Source organism: Panthera uncia, chromosome B4 (genome assembly GCF_023721935.1).
Source record: "Panthera uncia isolate 11264 chromosome B4, Puncia_PCG_1.0, whole genome shotgun sequence".
In the NCBI taxonomy this organism is placed as follows: domain Eukaryota; kingdom Metazoa; phylum Chordata; class Mammalia; order Carnivora; family Felidae; genus Panthera; species Panthera uncia.
This window is the reverse complement of record NC_064809.1, coordinates 71,403,296-71,421,397: the sequence shown is the minus strand read 5'-3', so window position 1 is coordinate 71,421,397 and position 18,102 is coordinate 71,403,296. Positions and strand designations below refer to the sequence as shown.

At 43.8% G+C, this 18,102-nt stretch overlaps 1 protein-coding gene across 3 annotated transcripts in view; it reads left to right on the top strand.

Moving 5' to 3' along the window:
- Positions 1-329: 329 nt before the first annotated feature.
- SLC38A1 (solute carrier family 38 member 1) overlaps positions 330-18,102 on the top strand; it is a 63,994-nt gene continuing 46,221 nt past the window's right edge. Inside the window, exons 1-3 of one of the 3 annotated variants that reach the window (XM_049627235.1) lie at positions 330-415; positions 12,740-12,854; positions 16,568-16,781. In XM_049627235.1, the coding sequence (XP_049483192.1) occupies positions 16,660-16,781 (122 nt within the window). In that variant the 5' untranslated portion in view covers positions 330-415; positions 12,740-12,854; positions 16,568-16,659. Of the gene's footprint in view, positions 416-1,353; positions 1,369-12,739; positions 12,855-14,661; positions 15,074-16,567; positions 16,782-18,102 lie in introns of those variants that run through there. The other 2 variants (XM_049627236.1, XM_049627237.1) reach the window with 2 other exon arrangements.

Sequence of the window (18,102 nt, the reverse complement as noted above, 5' to 3'; positions counted from 1 at the left end):
ATGGATGCGCAAAGGCGACGCGCCCCCCAGTAGGAGAATGACTGCGATTCGAGACCCTCCGCGCCCTAGCGTGTGGATGTAAGTGCGAGGCTGGCGAGCAGAGTGTGGGTGGGGGTTGGCGGTGGGGGGAGACTCTGATGCAATCGGCCCAGAAAGGAGGAGGAGAGCCAGAGAGCGCGGGCTGGGGTGGCCACGCCGCTCTGCCTGAAGGTCGCCGGGAACCTCCGCCCTTCACCTTCCTCGGAAATCCGCCACGCCACGCCAAGCTTCCCCGCCCAGCCCTCGCTGACGGAGGCCACCTTTTCCCGGCCGAGACAGCCAGACCTTGATACAAAGGACATCACACGGCCGGGGGGGAATCCCGGAAGGGCGGACACCTGGTCTCCTTTGGCCACTTTTCCCTTTATTGCCCGAGGTAAGGCGATTTTGCTTTTCTAGGGGAGCTTGAGGGAGCGGCGGCGGGAAGGAAAGGGATGTTTTAGATGCGAGAGAGGCGGTAACGTACAAGGCACCCATGCGGGCATGGAAGGAATGAGTGTGCGGCTCTACCGGATGCGTTCGGATTTTGCTTTTAGAAAAAGTCCAGGTCCTCTGTTCTTTCAGACGCACTCGGCAGCGTAAGGAGGCGCAGGGGCCTCTGATTTCACCTTTGCGTGAGCTGTGGCTTACTTTTTGGGTCTGTTTTCATAGCGGGAGAGTGTGGCTCCAGATCTAGTTATCTAGTTAAACGATACGAGGGGTCAGGGACCACGCGGGTCTGGGGCGGGGGGGGGGGGGGGGGAGGAGTATAGCGGGCGTGAGGGCGCTGCTGCGTACGCGAGAAGTGCTCGAATCCTGGACTTTTGGGGGGAATTTCCTGCGTCCGCTTGGCCCAGAGGAGGGCAGGTGATGCCCCCGGGGGTATGCGTGCGTCCGGCTGGGGCTGGAGGCCTGGGCGCCGCGGGGAACCGAGCCGCCGAGCGCGAGTAAACAGGAGCACGTTTGCAGTCTCTTCTCCAGGTCTGCCTCTCTCTGTAGGGAGACTAGAGTAGGAGGATGCGGGGGGAAGGTTACTAAAGGATGCCGGCGGTGATTCACTGCCCTTTCCCGCCCCGAAGAGGTGCTTTCTTAAATGAAGAAGGGGAGAAAGAGAAGTGATGTTCTGAGAGCTGGATTCCGCTGGCGAACAAAAGGCCACCGCTCGCGCGGGGCCCGGGCGCGGACTGCCCTCGCCTCCTCTCCTCCCGCCTCCCCCCAGTCCCCGGCACCTAGCTCGCGTTCCTAAATGTTGCCACAAAAGGCCTTTGAACTCGCCGCGTCGGTGCCGGAAGGAAAGCGCTCCTCGGTCCTAATGCACGCCCTGGGCGCCCGTTTCCTTTATTGCCCGAGGTAAGGCGCCCCCACTAATCCGCCTCCCTAGCGTCGAACTGCTCAGCACCCACTGCGACCCCACAGGTTACGGGGCTGCATGGGCGCTGCTTCCCTGAGGAATCGCCCGCCCCTGGGTTTGGGGTGAACTGTAATCAGGGTGTACGGGAGCCTATGGCGGCAAAAGGAATTTCGCGGTCACAGCGTCACCGCATTTCGGGATGCCTTTCACAGGCTGTCTGGGGCTTGAGAAGGTGGTGCTACAGTTGAGAGTCCTTTGTGTCTCGCTCTGCGGCGCGGACCCGGTTTTTATAGCACTGCTACTCCGGTGGAAACCTTAGAGCCGCCAGGATCACGTACTTTCTCTGACGAATCCGTGGCGATGTTAGGTAGTTGAGTGAAAAAGACCCCCAGCACTAAGAAACGGTATTTATTTACACGCAAATGGGGATTTGACATCTCTGCAGTGAAGTTTAAAATTTTTCTTTTTTTTTTTTTTTTAACATAAGGGGGAGGAGAGAATAAATGTATGGTTTGCAGACTGCGGGGCACAGCGAGGCTGTAATCGTCACCTTGATAGAAGAAACTGTGCGGCAACTCGTGCTTTTTCTGACGTCAGAGGAACAACGGAAATAAAACCTGAGCTAGGTGACCGGCCGGCCTCATTCTTAAACATCTCACGCGGGGTGGGTTGAAAGCTATGTGAAACAGTCCAGCTGGGGCACCGACCGGTTGTGGGTCCCAACTTCAAAACGGGTTTTACTCTTCAGAGTGGCTTCAATTCTCGGCATCTAGGAGGCTTGCCTAGTTTGGTTTGAGGTCTTGAAACCTTGATGAGGTTTATTTACTCTCCCCACCCCCCAGCACATTCAATAAATATATCGTACTGAGGACTTAACTATTTGTAACTGTATAAAGTTCCTGCTTCTGTGGGGGAAACATACAATAAACGCACATATAATGAATTTCAGATCTTTGTTAGCGCATTGAAGAAGTAAAACAGGATCACATGATAGGGATGGGTGCTTGAAATAGATAACCCTCTAGCGGGGCCTGTGTGGGAGGGTGACATTTGTCCAGAGACTAGGAGGCCAGGCATCTGGCTATCTAGTTTTATATTTTCCTCCCTCCTGGTGATAGTTGAGGACAAAAACCAATCTTACTTACTGTTGTTCCCCTAGTGCCCAGCACAGAGCAGCAGCTTAATAAATGCCTCTTGGATTGAGACCTTAGCCACCTCCTTCATTTCTTTATGCTACTGGTGACCATCCCTTCCTTTTTCTATCTCATTTGTTCCCTTTTCTCCCAAGTTTAAATATGAGAGGTTTTTTTTTCTTCCTTTCTTTAAACTCTGCTTCCCTTTCTTTAAAAAAAAGGTTTTTTTAATGTTTGTTTATTTTTGAGGGAGAGGGAGTGACAGAGCGTGAGTGGGGGAGGGGCAGAGAGAGAGGGAGACACAGAATCTGAAGCAGGCTCCAGGCTCCCAGCTGTCAGCACAGAGCCTGACGCAGGGCTCGAACTCACGAACTGTGAGATCTTGACCTGAGCTGAAGTTGGATGCCCAACCAACTGAGCCAACTAGGCTCCCCTGCTTCTCCTTCTTTCTTACCGTCTCCCTACTTCTCACCCACTCCCCTATCCCCTGGGTTACAAGGCCCTTGCAAATGCCTCTCCAACCTGTCTTCTCATCTCCATTCCCACTTGCCCAAGTTCAGGTTCCTGTCACCTGACCTAGACATGGCAATTCGAGTAGTGTGTTGGGATATGAGGACCATGAAACAGATGTGGAGGTGCCCTGAAGAAACCAGTGCTTCGTGGAAGTGCGACGCGTGGTTAAGAGTGAAGCAGGGAATGAATGAGGTGTTAACAGCTTTCTGGTTGCTCTCTTCCAGTACCAAGCTCTGCTCCCCTAATTCAATCTCCACATTTCCATGAGATCTGTATTTCTAAAACTCAGTTTGCTTTCCTAATGACTTTGCTTCTAAAAACCTTCAGGGGGTTCTTGGGGCGCCTGGGTGGTTCAGTCGGTTGAGCGTCCGACTTCGGCTCAGGTCACGATCTCGCGGTCCGTGAGTTCGAGCCCCGCGTCAGGCTCTGGGCTGATGGCTCGGAGCCTGGAGCCTGCTTCCGATTCTTTGTCTCCCTCTCTCTCTCTGCCCCTCCCCCGTTCATGCTCTGTCTCTCTCTGTCTCAAAAATAAATAAAACGTTAAAAAAAAAATAAAAAAAAAACCTTCAGGGGGTTCCCATTGCCTAAAATCAGTCTCAATTCCTTGGCTGGACACTCAGGACCCTCCATGATCTGACTCCTTGAATCTTTCCCTCTCTTTCTCTCAGTTCACCCAATGCTCTTCCTGTTGCTTTTCTGCTTCAATATCGGTGTTGATTGTGGACTGGAATGCCTACTAAAATCCTACGTATCTGTGAAGGCCTAGCCCAAATGCCACTTCTCTGCCCTTTCAAATAAGTGTTCACTGATCATCTCTTAGCATTTCCTTTTACTTTTTACGTAGGATTTATCTTTTACTTCTTGCACTTTTGTCACTCCCGGTGATGGAAGGTAGGGGGATGAGGCCAGAGGCTTTGAGTCAGATACGAATTCCAGATCCCAACGTACCGCCCAGGGATATTGGGCAGCTTGTTTAGCATCTCTAAACTTCAGGGTTTCTGCCTTGTTTTCTGTTTGTTAAATGGGAATGAAGAGAATGACAATGGTGGTGGTAGTGGTACCCATCTCATTGAGTTAGCCTGACGATGTAGTTAAGATAACGGGTATGAAGTGCTTGGCACCATGTTAGTGTTGCGTATGTATTGAATTAAAAGGGACTTTCGGTTTGTCATCTATCAGAGGTGCTGGGAAAGTTGATCAGCAAAGCTCCCCTTACCTCTGAAATTGTGTGCATAGTTAATCATTCAAAATGCTTTTCTCAAAATAATACCTTAATGGAAACTCTGAGAGGGGATGTGGGGGTGGGGGGAAGGGTGCGTGTAGAAGTAAGCACTTTCAAAATCACATCATAGACTTCAGAAAAAGACACCTTGGACCACTGACCCTAGACTGAGGCTTTTAAAAACGTTGTTATACTTATTTCTGAAATCGGACCACATTATAGTCACTGACTTTCTAGTGCCCACCTATGTGTTAGGGTTACCTACTGAGAGTGAAGGAATTTGGTGATCACAAAGGCACTATGTTTTGGGGAAATTTAGCAAGCACCAAGTTCACAATCCAGGAACTCTGCCTCAAGTAAAGTTACAATGTGTCTTTGCCAATTAACTAGCTGGGCACACTTGGGCAAATCATTTAACGTTTTTATGCCTCATTTTCTCATCTCTCCAATGCTAGTAATAGTTTTTGAGCTCCCTGACTCGCAGAGTTATGAAGATAACAACGAAAATATTGCTGAGGAAACCCTTGAACAAGTTAAAAGATCTATTCAAGATGTCATCCAAGATGACCAGTTATCTGGAGTTAAATGTGCTGCTAATCCACCGCTTTAGGGGATGAGTTAGATTAGTGATTCTCAACTCTGGTTTCATATTAGACCTACTTGGGGTCTTTGAAAAGCTACCAGTGAATGCCCAGATTCCATTTCTAGATCTTTAGATTTAGTTGACCTGGGGTGGAGCCCAGATTTAGGAGCTTTTTAAAAACACCAAGGATGATTCTAATCACAGTGGCTTAGATTTTATTTTATTAATTTTTTTTTTTTTTTTTTTTTTTTTTAGAGAGAGAGAATGCATGCGCGAGCAGGGGAGGGACAGAGGGGAGAGAGACAAAATCTTAAGCAGGCTCCATGATCCTCGCAAGCTTGACGCAAAGCTTGATCCCACGACCCTGGGGGCGTGACCTGAGCCCAAATCAAAGGTCAGATGCTCAACTGACTGAGTTGACTGAGTGGCTTAGATTTTAAAGCAAACAAAACAAAGTCAGAAATCAAATGAAGACCTCCGTATGTTGCTTGATAAAGTCTAAGTAATGCAGAATTGTGAGCTTGACTGACTTTTTCCCTGACTTGACTAACCCAACCAGTTTTGACATCATGGGACCATAGCCTTAGGTTACAATTTACAACCTGAATTTTCCCAGGCACAAAATCCTGTCCAGTGATACAGCCAGGGCCACACATAAAAGATTAAATGTGTGGATCTCAGTTTCCATGTTTTAGGAGTGATGAAGAAGATTGGAAAAGAAAGAGACAATGGAAAGGAAAAGGAAAGGGATAGGTTCTGACCCAGGTATAGGAGGAAGAGGCTCTGAGCAGGAGAGACAGGACAGAGTGCAGAGAAAAAGTTGTGTTTGATTGATGGGACTCATTTTGTTGAGGTTGTACACTGGTGACTATAAAGCCAAATAAAGTCTGTGAGTACATTTTGTGTGACCTACACTTTCTCTTAAAATTGTTTGGAATTAGTTGTCAGTATTTAAACATGAGATTTTCACTTAAAATCTGCATCTGTTGGAAAAAAAAAAAAAGGGACAATCTGGCTTATTCCCACTGAACTAGATAGGGTACATTTTCTCCGGTTCCTTATGCCAGTCTGTCTTGCCCATTTTCTCGTGGACCTGGGCACTGTTTGCATTTGCAACCCTTGGTCTGCATCTGTAGACCTTAGTACTGGCTGCACGTTACACTCTCCTGGAAGCATTTAAAATATCCATGCTTGATCCCATCCTAGACCAATTAAATCAGAAACTGGTGTGTGTTAGGTTATTAAAAAAAAAAAAAAAAAAACAACTCCCAAGGTGATTCCTCTCTGTCTAGAACTGACAACTTCTAGCCTAAGTCACCTATTCAGAAGATTTGTCCACAAGCCCATTTCTTGTCTCTGAAAGCGATCCATTAAGAAACATTATAGAATCATAAATTCAGGGGGGTTTAAAACTGGAGGAGATCTTTGAGAGAGCATCAGTTAATGTGATCTTCCTATTTTAAAGTGAGAAAACAGGCCTAGAGGGAAGAAAAACTTGTCCAAGGATTATTACATCATTTGGTATTAGGGAATAGTGTGCTTTCCATTTTCTATTTTCATGTAAAGGCATATTTGTAAATTTTTTTTTCTTTTACAAATGATCCTTTTTACATGTACCACTTTGTGATGCTTTAAAATTCTCCTTATTTCTATTATTTCTTGAGTATTTTTGTTGGGAGCTAGCTGTCATAGCTTAGCTAAGTCTTAATAACAAAGAAAATCCCATCCAGTGTTTTAGTTCAACCGTAATCAAAAATATCATTAGAGCAAAAATATACATGTGCAAAGAAAGAGAATTTTCTCAAAGGCTGAACTATTGCAGGTTGCTTTCAACTCTGTGTTTTTAGGAATTACTTACATCTATGAATTTTCAGTAGATGAGGAAGATTTTTTTAAATGTTTATTTATTTGTTTTAAGAGAGAGAGAGAATACACGTGTGGAGGAAGGGTAGAGAGGGAGAGAGAATCCCAAGCAGGCTCTGTGCTGTCAGCATGGAGTCCACTCGGGGCTTGATCTCCATGACCTGAGCAGAGATCAAGAGTCTGATGTTAACCTACTGAGCCACCCAGGAACCCATTGAGGAAGATTTTTAATTTTGTGGTATACACACTGGTCAGATACACTCGCTGTTCTCATTAAATTAAGTTTCAAGTGGATTTTTTTTAATGTAACATACAGTTTGTCCTCTTAAATTTACAGTTAAATACAGAGACTTCATTGACTTCTGAAGTTTATCAGTATTTTCTGTCTTAGAGAAATCACAGTAGTTTCAAAACATCTGAATGTGGATTAGGTTAATTCCCGGACATCATAGGCTGGGCATTTTGATAACAGACATTTGAAAGAGCATATAGGAACCAGAACAGAAGAGGAATTCTGGGAGCCGTGAGAGCAAGGGTTGGGGTACTGTGAACAAGGTAGGATGCACAGAGGTCAACCTGTTATTTTGTTTTCCTGAGAAAGTGTGTTTGTGGGGATCACTGATACATTATCTGCAGACAGATGATCATAGCTTGCTTTTTAAATTTAGTTATCATTATTATTGTTAACATATTTGCTGCTACCATGTGCTAGGGAGCTGTGAGGTTTATGGTCCCTGCCTCAAGGAGTTGAGATTATAATTAGGAAGGATGATAGAATGCAAGAAGACTATTAAGATATATAAGAATCCTTGTGTAAGCCAATGAGTAATCTATACAAAAGTCCTGAAAGAATTCATCACAGGTAAACAATCTGTCGTGGGTTGGTCATGGGAAAAAGATATCACAGAGAAGTTTGGTTTGAAATTAAAAAGAAAAAAAAAGCATGAAAGTCAACAAGCTGGGCTTTGAAAGAAATGTTGTCCTTAAGTAAGCATGGGCTTCACGGGAAGGGGGAAGGAAGCATGTTCAGGGCCAAAGGAATGGTGTGAACAAAGCAGAAGACTGTGTACAACTAGATCCGTGGTGGGGAATGGAAAGTTCAGGAGGAACATCACAGGAGAGAAAATTAAAAAGATTGTTATGAGCAATCCGTGTTGCATTGTAAGGGTCCAGAGATTAGACTTCATCCTGTAGACATTGGGAAGTTACAGTTGGCAAGAGGGGAAGAGAAGTGGGCCAGAACGTGTGTCTGCAGCAGGGAGAGGGTAGAGTCAGCAGGTAGCACGGAGGCACTGAACTCTGCAAGTTAGGATTGTGGGTGGAGAGGAATGAGGGGCAGAGAGGATGGGGGCACGTATGAAAGAATGTTGATGGGGGCTGGTGACTGATTAGATACTCAGCAGCATTAAAGTAATACCCAGACTCCAAGTCTGAGTGATGAGGAGAGGGAACGTTATCTTTAACAGGAATAGGACAGCTGATGTGTGAGGTCAGTGATGTGTTCAGCTCGGCATGCAGAGTTTGAGGTAATGGCAAACATCCACGTGGAGAAGTCCAGCGGGCAGCTGGAGTCTACAAAGAACTTGTGGAAATTTTTCTGAGCAGGAAGGAGCCTGAGAGATCCACTTTCCCTCCAGCCTTCTCATTTTACAGATGAAGAAACATGTGATGTTAAGTGACTCGATCATTATCAAGTAGTATTTACAAGGGAGATCCTATTGCGTAATGCAAAGGAATGCTAGTTTTATAAGATGAAAAAGACTGGGGAAAGAGATCGGAAAGATGCCTTTGTGGGATGAAGCCTGACACTACGAGCTTGAGACCTTAAGAAGGAAAGAATTTGGAGCGTGTGCCCGAAGAGCTACCCCTCTTCCCGCATAAGGGAGGAGTGAGGGGGCTGGTAAAGGAGGCCTGGAGGCAGTGCTCTGGAGCATGTTGGAGGAGGTCAGGAAGCAGTGCTCCCTGTTGTGGAAGGAATTGAGGAAAATGAGGACTGAGACAAGGCCACTTGCCTTGACTAGAAGTCATAGCAGTGGTAGCAAGCATAGTCACAGTAGCCTGTAGGCACCAGGCCAGGTACTGGTGTATGTGCTGCCCATGTGCCCAATAGTGGAATCTCCTTTTTTTTTTTTTTTTAAATTTTAAGTTTACTTATTTATTTTGAGAGAGACAGTGTGAGCTGGGGAGGGGAAGAGAGAGAGAGAGAGAGAGAGAGAATCCCAAGCAGGCTCTGCACGCTCAGAACAGAGCCCGATGTGGGCCCCGAACTCATGAAGTGAGATCATGACCTGAGCCTAAACTGAGAGTTGGACACTCAATTGACTGAGCCACCCAGGCCCCCCCCCCCCCCCCCTCGCCGATCATGGAATCTTTATAACGACCGAAAGAGGTGGGTATTCCACGTCTCCTGTTTGCAGATGAAGAAACTGAGGCAAAGAGAAAACCTCCTTGCCCAGGGTCCACAGCTCCTAATTGGTAGAGCCAGAATTTGCCACTTGAGTGTGGTTTCAGGGGAGTGATGAAGACACAGCAAGTTGTTCAGACTGTTGGCAGTAAAGGGGGTGGGGGTGGTATTTCAAGGTTATAGACAAAGTCACTTCCCAGATATGGAGCTGAGAGTAACTGGCGGAAGTCAGGGAAACCGGCGGAGAGGAAGTGGTGATTCAAAGTGCTGGCACGGCTGAGGCCACTTGCACTTGGTTAAGACGTGAGTCTTGAGTAAGAAAGAGAGAAAACATCTACAGTTTGAGATTGCTTACTGGCTCCCAGCCTGTTCACTACCAAAAGGCACTTGTATTATTCCCCATGGTCCAAAGATCACAGATTTTCAAAGATTCTATCAGTTTTAAGCTTTTCTTTTTTTTAATTTTTTAAAAATATTTATTCATTTTTGAGAGACAAAGAGATACGGAGTGGGAGCAAGGGAGGGGCAGAGAGAGAGGGAGATACAGAATCTGAAGCAGGCTCCAGGCTCTGAGCTATCAGCACAGAGCCCGACGTGGGCTCGAACCCACAAACCATGAGATCATGACCTGAGCTGAAGTTGGACGCTTAACCAACTGAGCCACCCAGGCACCCCTTTAAGCTTTTGTTTTAATTGAAATATAATTTATATGAGATACAATATCTAGATCTTAAGGATACCGTTTAATGAGTTTTGACTATAACCTTAATATATGAATTTATTTCCTATTTTTGTTATTCAAAGAAACATAAAATTGCCAGTTAGAATTTAGGATCATCACACCAAGTTAATGCAATCTAGTTAAAAGCAAGGATACCTGACATTTAGTCAACCTGTTTGGCATGTTTGAGGCCTTTTGAGATACACAAAAGCAGCTCATGGGTTCGCATTATTACCAGCTAAGAGCCAGGTGATCCAAGGATCCCAGGTGGGTAAACTGGCTCAGGCCCGGGAAGAGACGGCAGGAGGAAGAGGACCATCACTGGTCCGAAGGCCTAACACTCTCTCAAAACTACCGGCCCAGTTATTATAATTGATTCTCAGGAGTTGAACTAGGAAAGGTTTGATCTTACTAGTTTTTCAGAATAATAATAATAAAAAAAAAACAAGAGGGATTCATAACAATTTTAGAATTAAGTATGTGTGACCAGACATGTAGTGATATTAAGGAATTATTGTTAGTTTTTAGGTTTGATAGTGATCTGTTGGTATTGTTTTATAAAAGCATTCTTTCACAAATATGTGCTAAAATATTTTACAGATGATACGATATCAGAATGCTTTAAAATAATTCTATGTGATGGTGGGGGTAAAACTTCAGTAAGATTGGCCTGACCTGATAATTGTTGAAGTTGGTACATGAGGGTTCATTATTCTATTCTGTCTACTATTCTGTATATGTATTTAGAAGTTCCCATCATAAAAGTTTGAAAGGGGGGAAATAAAAATAAGAATATCAATTAGGGTTTAGTTGCATGTTGCATAGGAAGAGATCTTCCTATGTATGTTAAGTGAGAGAGATTTAATACAGACAACTAAATACCTGTAAGATTGTTAGAAGAGATGGCAGATGGCCTGAGGCTGGGTCTTTAGAAATAATTACCAGAATACCACCACTTAAAAACAGTCTGCTAAGGGAACTGCTACTTGTGCCTCTGTCACGAAGGCAGGAAACCATGAAGCCAGTTTCTTATTGTCTCAACTGCGTGCTCCAGGAACACATTGCTTGAGCCACATCCAATGATCAGGAATCCATAGCCACACTGTTGGCTCCAGAACTCTCTGCTGCACCTGTTAGAATTGTACCAGCAGAATGGATGCCATCAACTTTCCATCATCTACAGAACTAGACTAGAAAGAAGTAGGAGCAAATATTGAGCAGGATCCACCACAAAGTACATGAGCAATTGAAATTGTATTTATCCCTAAAAGTGATTTTGGACATTGTTTAAGTTATAGTATATTCTTTGGTTTGGTTTTCTTTCAGTTGGCTTTTACCAAACCTGTAAAACTTCTACTACTTAAGAACATGTACCTTGCTCCCTTTACTCTAGGTAGGTTCATGTAAATGGTCACTCAGGGCTGTTCTGTGTACATTTGGCCTGTGTTGTTCCCAGTACAAGCAATGCCTTCCCAACCCCCTGGTCTAAATCCACCTGTTTTTAGACATTGTTCAAATTCTAACTCTTTGTAAAACCTTAGCAATTTCTCCAGGCAACCATTTATTTTCCTTCCTTCCTTCCTTCCTTCCTTCCTTCCTTCCTTCCTTCCTTCTTCCCTCCCTCCCTCCCTCTCTCCTTCCGTCCCTCCCTTCATACCTGTCTCCTTCCCTCCTTCCCTTCCTTCCCACCTTCCCATCTCCCTTCTTCCTTCCTTCCTTCCTTCCTTCCTTCCTTCCTTCTTTCCTTCCTTCTTCCTTCTCTCCGTCCCTCCCTCCCTCCCTTCCTTCTTCCTTCTCTCCATCCCTCCCTCCTTTCCTCCCTTCCTTCCTTCCTCCCTTCCTTCCTCTCTCCTCTCTTTCTTGCCGCCTTCCTTCCCTCCCACTCTCTCACTCTCCCTTTCCTCCCCTCCTCCCTCCCTCCCTCCCTCCCTTCCTTCCTCCCTTCCTCCCTCCCTCCCTCCCTCCCTTCCTTCCTTCCTTCCTTCCTTCTTCCCTCCCTCCCTTCCTTCCTTCCTTCCTTCTTCCCTCCCTTCTTTCCTTCCTTCCTTCCTTCTTTCCTTCCTTCCTTCCTTCCTTCCTTCCTTCCTTCCTTCCTTCTGTACATCGGTATGTCTGTATACCTCTGAAATCTTTCTGGATTTTTTCTTTATTCTGCCATATAGTTTGGTCTCTATCATGCAGATATTTTATAGTATACTGTCACTTTATATGGGATGGCCTTGCTTGCTTAAACAGGGTCAAAGCAATGTAAGGCCAGACAAGTTTTTCTGTAGATCTTCTCCTTTGATATATAACACTATGAAGAATAGAGAATAAATTTATGTATTTTATGTTGGTACTATTAGTAAAATGTACTAATAAGCATACCAAGATCATGCTTGCTTAAGAGTACCTCACAAGATTGTGGTAAAGGATAAAAGATGTTCTGTGCTGAGTACATTTTAATTTATAAGCTATTATAAAAGTTGAGAGATAGTAATTATGGTTGGGCTAACATCATGATCTTCACACAATGATCCTATTAGGTCTTTTAATTAATTGTATGTGATCTGATAATCAGCTCTGTATTTCAGTGAAACTGTAATTTTTTGCTTCTTGAGCTCAACTTGCACTTCCTGCCTCTGTGCCATTGACCATGTTCTCCTTTACTGAGACGTCTCAGCTCAGGCCCCATCTCTAGTCAGTCACTTGTCTGTCAAGCAGTGTGACTGTCCAGCAGTAAAGGTTGGATGTCAGTTTATCGCACAGTCAAGCAGATAAGCAAGCATTTGCAGTAATGGTGTAGGCCCGTGTTCACTTTCTCGACATAACTCAGGATAGGAGATCATATCTTGTTAAGTGAAAAAATACGTTTTAAAAACTCTGGTACAATTTCCATGTTTGTAAATGTATACCTATTTTTTATTTGTATTCATTCTTTTCATTTCACAGGTATTTATTGAGTGCCTGCTGTATGCCAGGCACTGTATCTATGTGCATAGAAAAGCCCTGGAAGGTCATACTCCTGTATATGTACAGTGATCGTCTCTGTTTGCTGAGATACGAGGTGACTTTTTTCTTTTTACTTGTGTTACAAACATGTATTTTCTAATTTTTCTATAAAGCTTTATATTATTGGTTAATAAGGAAGTAATGTTTTTAAAAAAACATTTCTATTCTCCAAAATGCCTATAATGTAATGCTACATGAAGAAAAGTAGGTTAAAAAGAGTCTAAAATCCCAATGTTAATAAAAGAGAAAGAGGAGGAGAGGGAGCTAGAGAGGGAAAAAGAAAAAGAAGGAAAGGGGAATAAAAAAGAAGAAAAGAAGAGAGGAAACACACCAGTATCTAACAGTGGCCCAATTTTGGATGGTGGGATTTCTTTTTTTTTTTTAATGTTATTTTAAGTTTATTTTTATTTATTTTGAAAGAGAGTTAGAGGGCAAGGCGAGGGGCAGAGAGGGATATAGAGAGCAGAGGAGGGGCAGAGAGAGATCAGCACAGAGGGGCTTGAACTCACAAGCCTGTGAGATCATGACCTGAGCCGAAATCAAGAGTTGGATGCTCAACCCACTGAGTTACTCAGGCTCCCCCGCAGGTGGGATTTCTTTTGCAAGTTCTGTTCTAAAGATTATACAGTGAGTATGTATTAGTTTTAGAATCAGTAAAAAAAAAATTCTTTTTCAAGAGGCAGTCCAAATGTGACTTTTCTACAAAGCTGCCTCAGATCCCTGAATTTAACCTTTTTCAACCTTTTAAATTCCTTAATCATCTAGCCTCAATAAATAAACTGAATAGAGAGTAATTTCTAAATGTGACCTCAGCCTTGGTGAAAGGTGTCACTAACTTTGTTAATTTACCCCATTTTCCAGTTTTCATTTTCAAGAACAAGTTAGATTTCAGATAGGTTATTTCATAACAATAAAAATTTATTCTAAAAAAAAAAAAAGAAAGAAAGGAGATTAAGACACAGACAACACACAGACAGTGGGAAGACCACGTGAGGACACAGAGAGAAGGCAGCTGGCCAGAAGCCATGGACAAAGGCCTCAGGAGAAACCAAACTTGCTGACACCTTAATCTTGGACTTCTGGTCTCCAGAACTGTGAAAAAATATTTTCTCTTTAAGCCAAAGGGCGGGGGGGAAATTAATTCTGTGTGATTAACTTTGTACTGGGATTTGCCTAATACATATTTTCGTGGCCAGGACTTCCTCTAGTCTTTTTATTCTTTTGCTTTTATGCCCATTTATTAAATGATTTGTATACACACATGCACACACACACACACATATATATATTGATATGAAAGTTGAAATTCAAACAGGAGACTTTAGATCTATTATCAGTCCATCTTTCCTGTCCCCAGAAAATTTTTGTCCAGTGTCCTATTTTCTACCAATTTGGAGAGAGAAAAGGACTCAACCCAAATTGGAAACGCCATCCAGTGAATCAACTTTCTACCAGCCCTGTAGTGTCACTTCAGTATCTGAATCGGTATCACTTCATGTCACTTCAGACTCTGAGGAAGTTGTACAGGAGACAGCTAGTGTGGCAAGACTCCTGGGAAGTGCCCAGTCTAGCCCATCCGTGCAGCTTTCGTTAAGGCGGTCAGCAAGTAAGAGCACATGTTAACGCACTTCAGCTTTTATGAAGTAAAGGCAGTTGTAAACATTGCTGCTGTGTGAAGGCACAGAAAACAGAGAGGCCCTGTTGCTAGCTGGCTAGAAGAATCAGCCCTGAGCTGCCAGGTTTGCCTTAGCCCAGGAGACATGGCATTCAACTCTCCCTGTCCTGGCTTCCTGTTTTCCAGGAGAGGCCCTGCCCTGCAGGCAGGTGAGGCTCTCAAAACATGAGGCATTAGGAAATGTTTTCTTCCTTTTTTTTTTTTTTTTTTTTTTTTTTTTTGAAGCCTACCTTCCCCAGTCTCACTGCTAGTGGGCAGTGAGAGTGTCTTCACAAGCAGAGGACAAAGATGTCCCCCTCTCTCTGGGGGTGTGGGAGGAAGCTCCAGGCCCCCACTCCGGGGTCCATTTACCCTGGCCCCATGGATCCCCATCCATGCCTGGTGTCTAAGGTTCTCCCCATCCTTTTGGGGGTCTAGGCTCAAGAGGACAGGTGCAAAGGGGAACAGAAGGTCCCCAGCACTGGGGGAATCTCCCTGCTGGAAGTTGTAAAGGATTCTGGAGCCAGGAAAGTTTCATTCTAGATGTGAGTCTGCATGAACAAACGGGAATACTGTGTGGCCTGGTTGTGGGAAAGAGAAGAAGAAAATTTCTAAAAAAGGTATTATTCTAAGGTACTTTCTATGGGTCCTGAAAATTTTATCAATTTGCAAAATGCTTCTTGGGATATACTAGGATGCTTAGCTGGGCACATTAGAGTTTTGACCCTTTATTTTTTTTAAGTTTATTTACTTATTTTGAGAGAGAGTATGTGTGTGAGTGGGGAGGGGCAGAGAGAGAGGGAGAGACAGAGAATCCCAAGCAGGCTCCACATTGTCAACGCAGAGCCGGATGCAGGGCTCAAACCCACAAACCGCAAGATCATGACCTGAGCCAAAATCAAGAGCCAGATGCTGAACCAACTGAGCCACCTAGGAGCCCCTAGAGTTTTGACTCTTAACTAGGCTACCGTCATCTTACAGGATTCAGGATCAGACAAAATGTCATCCAAAAGGGTTTACCATTGGAGGTAAAAAGAACAAACTTATTGGCATTCTGCTTCATTCCATGGTCTCTGTCCCCTCACTGGGATGATCCTGCTGAGGCTCCTCTATGTGCATACACCTGGCTTTTTAGGTTGCGTTTCTTTTTTTAATTTTTTTAACGTTTATTTATTTATTTTGAGAGAGAGAGAGTGAACAAGGGAGGGGCAGAGAGAGAGGGAGAGAGAGAATCCTAAGCGTAGAGCCCAACACAGGGCTTGACTCCGTGGACCACGAGATCATGACCTGAGCTGAAATCAAGAGTCGGCTGCATAACCGACTGAGCCACCTAGGCACTCTGCCATCTGCTTCTTAATTTGTGATGTTGTGTGTCTGAAACTCTTTTCCTTCTTCTACACCATTGAAATGTAAGTTCTGCTCATCCATGTGGGGGAGAATATGAACTCTGCAAGTCTTTCGTTTCTGGAGAGGAAATATAGTTTTAGGTGGATTAACCTAAATCCCCAGAGTATGAGTTTTTAATTCCCTAATTCCCTGACATGGAGTGATTTCATTGAAGAGATTGATTTAATCTCTCGCAGTTGATGGATAAAGTGTTTGCTAAATTTCAAAACACAGATTTGTCCTTTGCTGCTTGACCTCCAGGTTGGGTAGTTGATCCCTCATGATGCCATTTATTGAGGATTTGCATTGTTATTAAACTGGGATTGCTAAATCAGAGGTGCTTTTGTGTCTTTGTCGTCTGCACCCACGATGTGTGTGCCCTGTGATCAGATGCACTAAAATAACTGAGTCGCTTTCATTTTAAACACACTGTTTCATAAAAGGGCATCGGTATTGCCTGCAGCTGACATGGTGTTTCTATAAACGTGAACACAAAGATTACAGGACATGATTCACTCTGTAGTTGAGATGGAGAGAGATTTATGACAGGCATAAAATTTAGAGATAAGCCTCTATAACTAGATGTACAAAGATTGCTTTAATGCATTAGATAGCAAAATGTGTTAAATTATCGGTAAACTTTTTTTTTTTTTTTGCTTGTAATAGTTTATCTTTAATCAGTGGCGGTATTCATATGTTTAATAATGTTTTCTTGTGTTGTATTTTAGGGGTGTCAAGCTTCTATTTTTGCTGCTATCCCTTTGTAATACACTCAGAGCAGAATTTGGACTAATTTTTTGACCACAGATACTTTCTAAACATGATGCATTTCAAAAGTGGACTCGAATTAACAGAGTTGCAAAACATGACCGTGCCCGAAGATGATAACATTAGCAACGATTCCAATGACTTCACTGAAGTAGAAAATGGTCAGATAAATAGGTGAGTATTTTTCCACTAACACTTTCTATCCAATGAAAGAAATGTCTCTAAAATATTATTCTGGTTTTCAGTTTTTCCCTTGAATTATTCATTACTAAAGTTATGCTCCATTTGAAAATCTAATCTGAATTTCTTATGTGACATCTGTTGGGCATAGTATGCAATAACAGATGAAACAAATAGGAAAGTAATTTATTCATCCTTTCAATTGAGTCTAATAAAAAAATATCAATACACTGGACCCCAACCAGCTCTAACTTTTCAAAGCTCTGTGCTTGTGAATTAGACAGACTACTGGAATTTTGCCGCATCCCGTATCTGAGTGTGTAACACTCTCGTCTGCCCTCACCCACATACTAATCAACAATGGTCCACGTCTTATTTGCCAATGTTCCCATTTTAAAACTGCAAACACATTATTGCAAGCATCATTTATGACGCAGCTTTTAAATAATAATAACAATGGGTTAGCCCCAGTGGCTCTCTGAGAAAATGTAGTAGAGAATTAGTACATGAAACAGAAAGAAAACAGAGCACGAGTGAGAGAAAGTAGGGAGGCAGATGGGAAGAGTCTGCCCTCAGAGTTCTCGGCCCCAGTTGTGACCTCAGTGTGTCCTTGCAGCTCTCGGGTCCTATGTTTCTTAAGTTAGAAGGGTAGGACCAGTGTCTTTTTTCTTTTTGGTTTGTTTATTTATTTATTTTGAGAGAGAGAGAGAGTGCAAGCAGTATAGGGGCAGAGAAAGAAGAGAGAATCTGTCAGCACAGGGCCTGACATAGGGCTCTAACCCATGAACTGTGAGATCATGACCTGAGCTGAGTGCAGACGCTTAACCAACTGAACCACCCAGGTGTCCCAGGACCAGTGTCTTTTTTAAAAAAGTGATCTGAGGCATTCTCTGACATACTGATTTTATAGCCAGCATATGTAGATCCCTTAGCAGGACGCTCTCCAGCTTGGGACTCAGTGTTGTGGTTTGCTTGAAGAATGCAGCCCTCCTAAAAGACCAGGGGAAGAGAGCAGAGTAGACACGACCCCTTATTAGAACACCACCGATCTACACATTTGGGGGGTGGGTGGTCAGAAGGAAATTGGGATCACCACCGATCTATACATTTGGGGGGTGGTCAGAAGGAAATTGGGATTGAGGAAAAGGAAAACATGTCAGCTCACCAGGCATCTTTGTGGAAAGTGTTTCTGGAAATCTGCTTTGTGTTCTGATACGGCGTACAGTTGGAAGTCCAGCAAAGGACTCAGCTGCCATCATTTACAAACTCAGAAATTCCAACCCTGCCTCGTCTCCCTTTTCCCTTCCTTAAATGT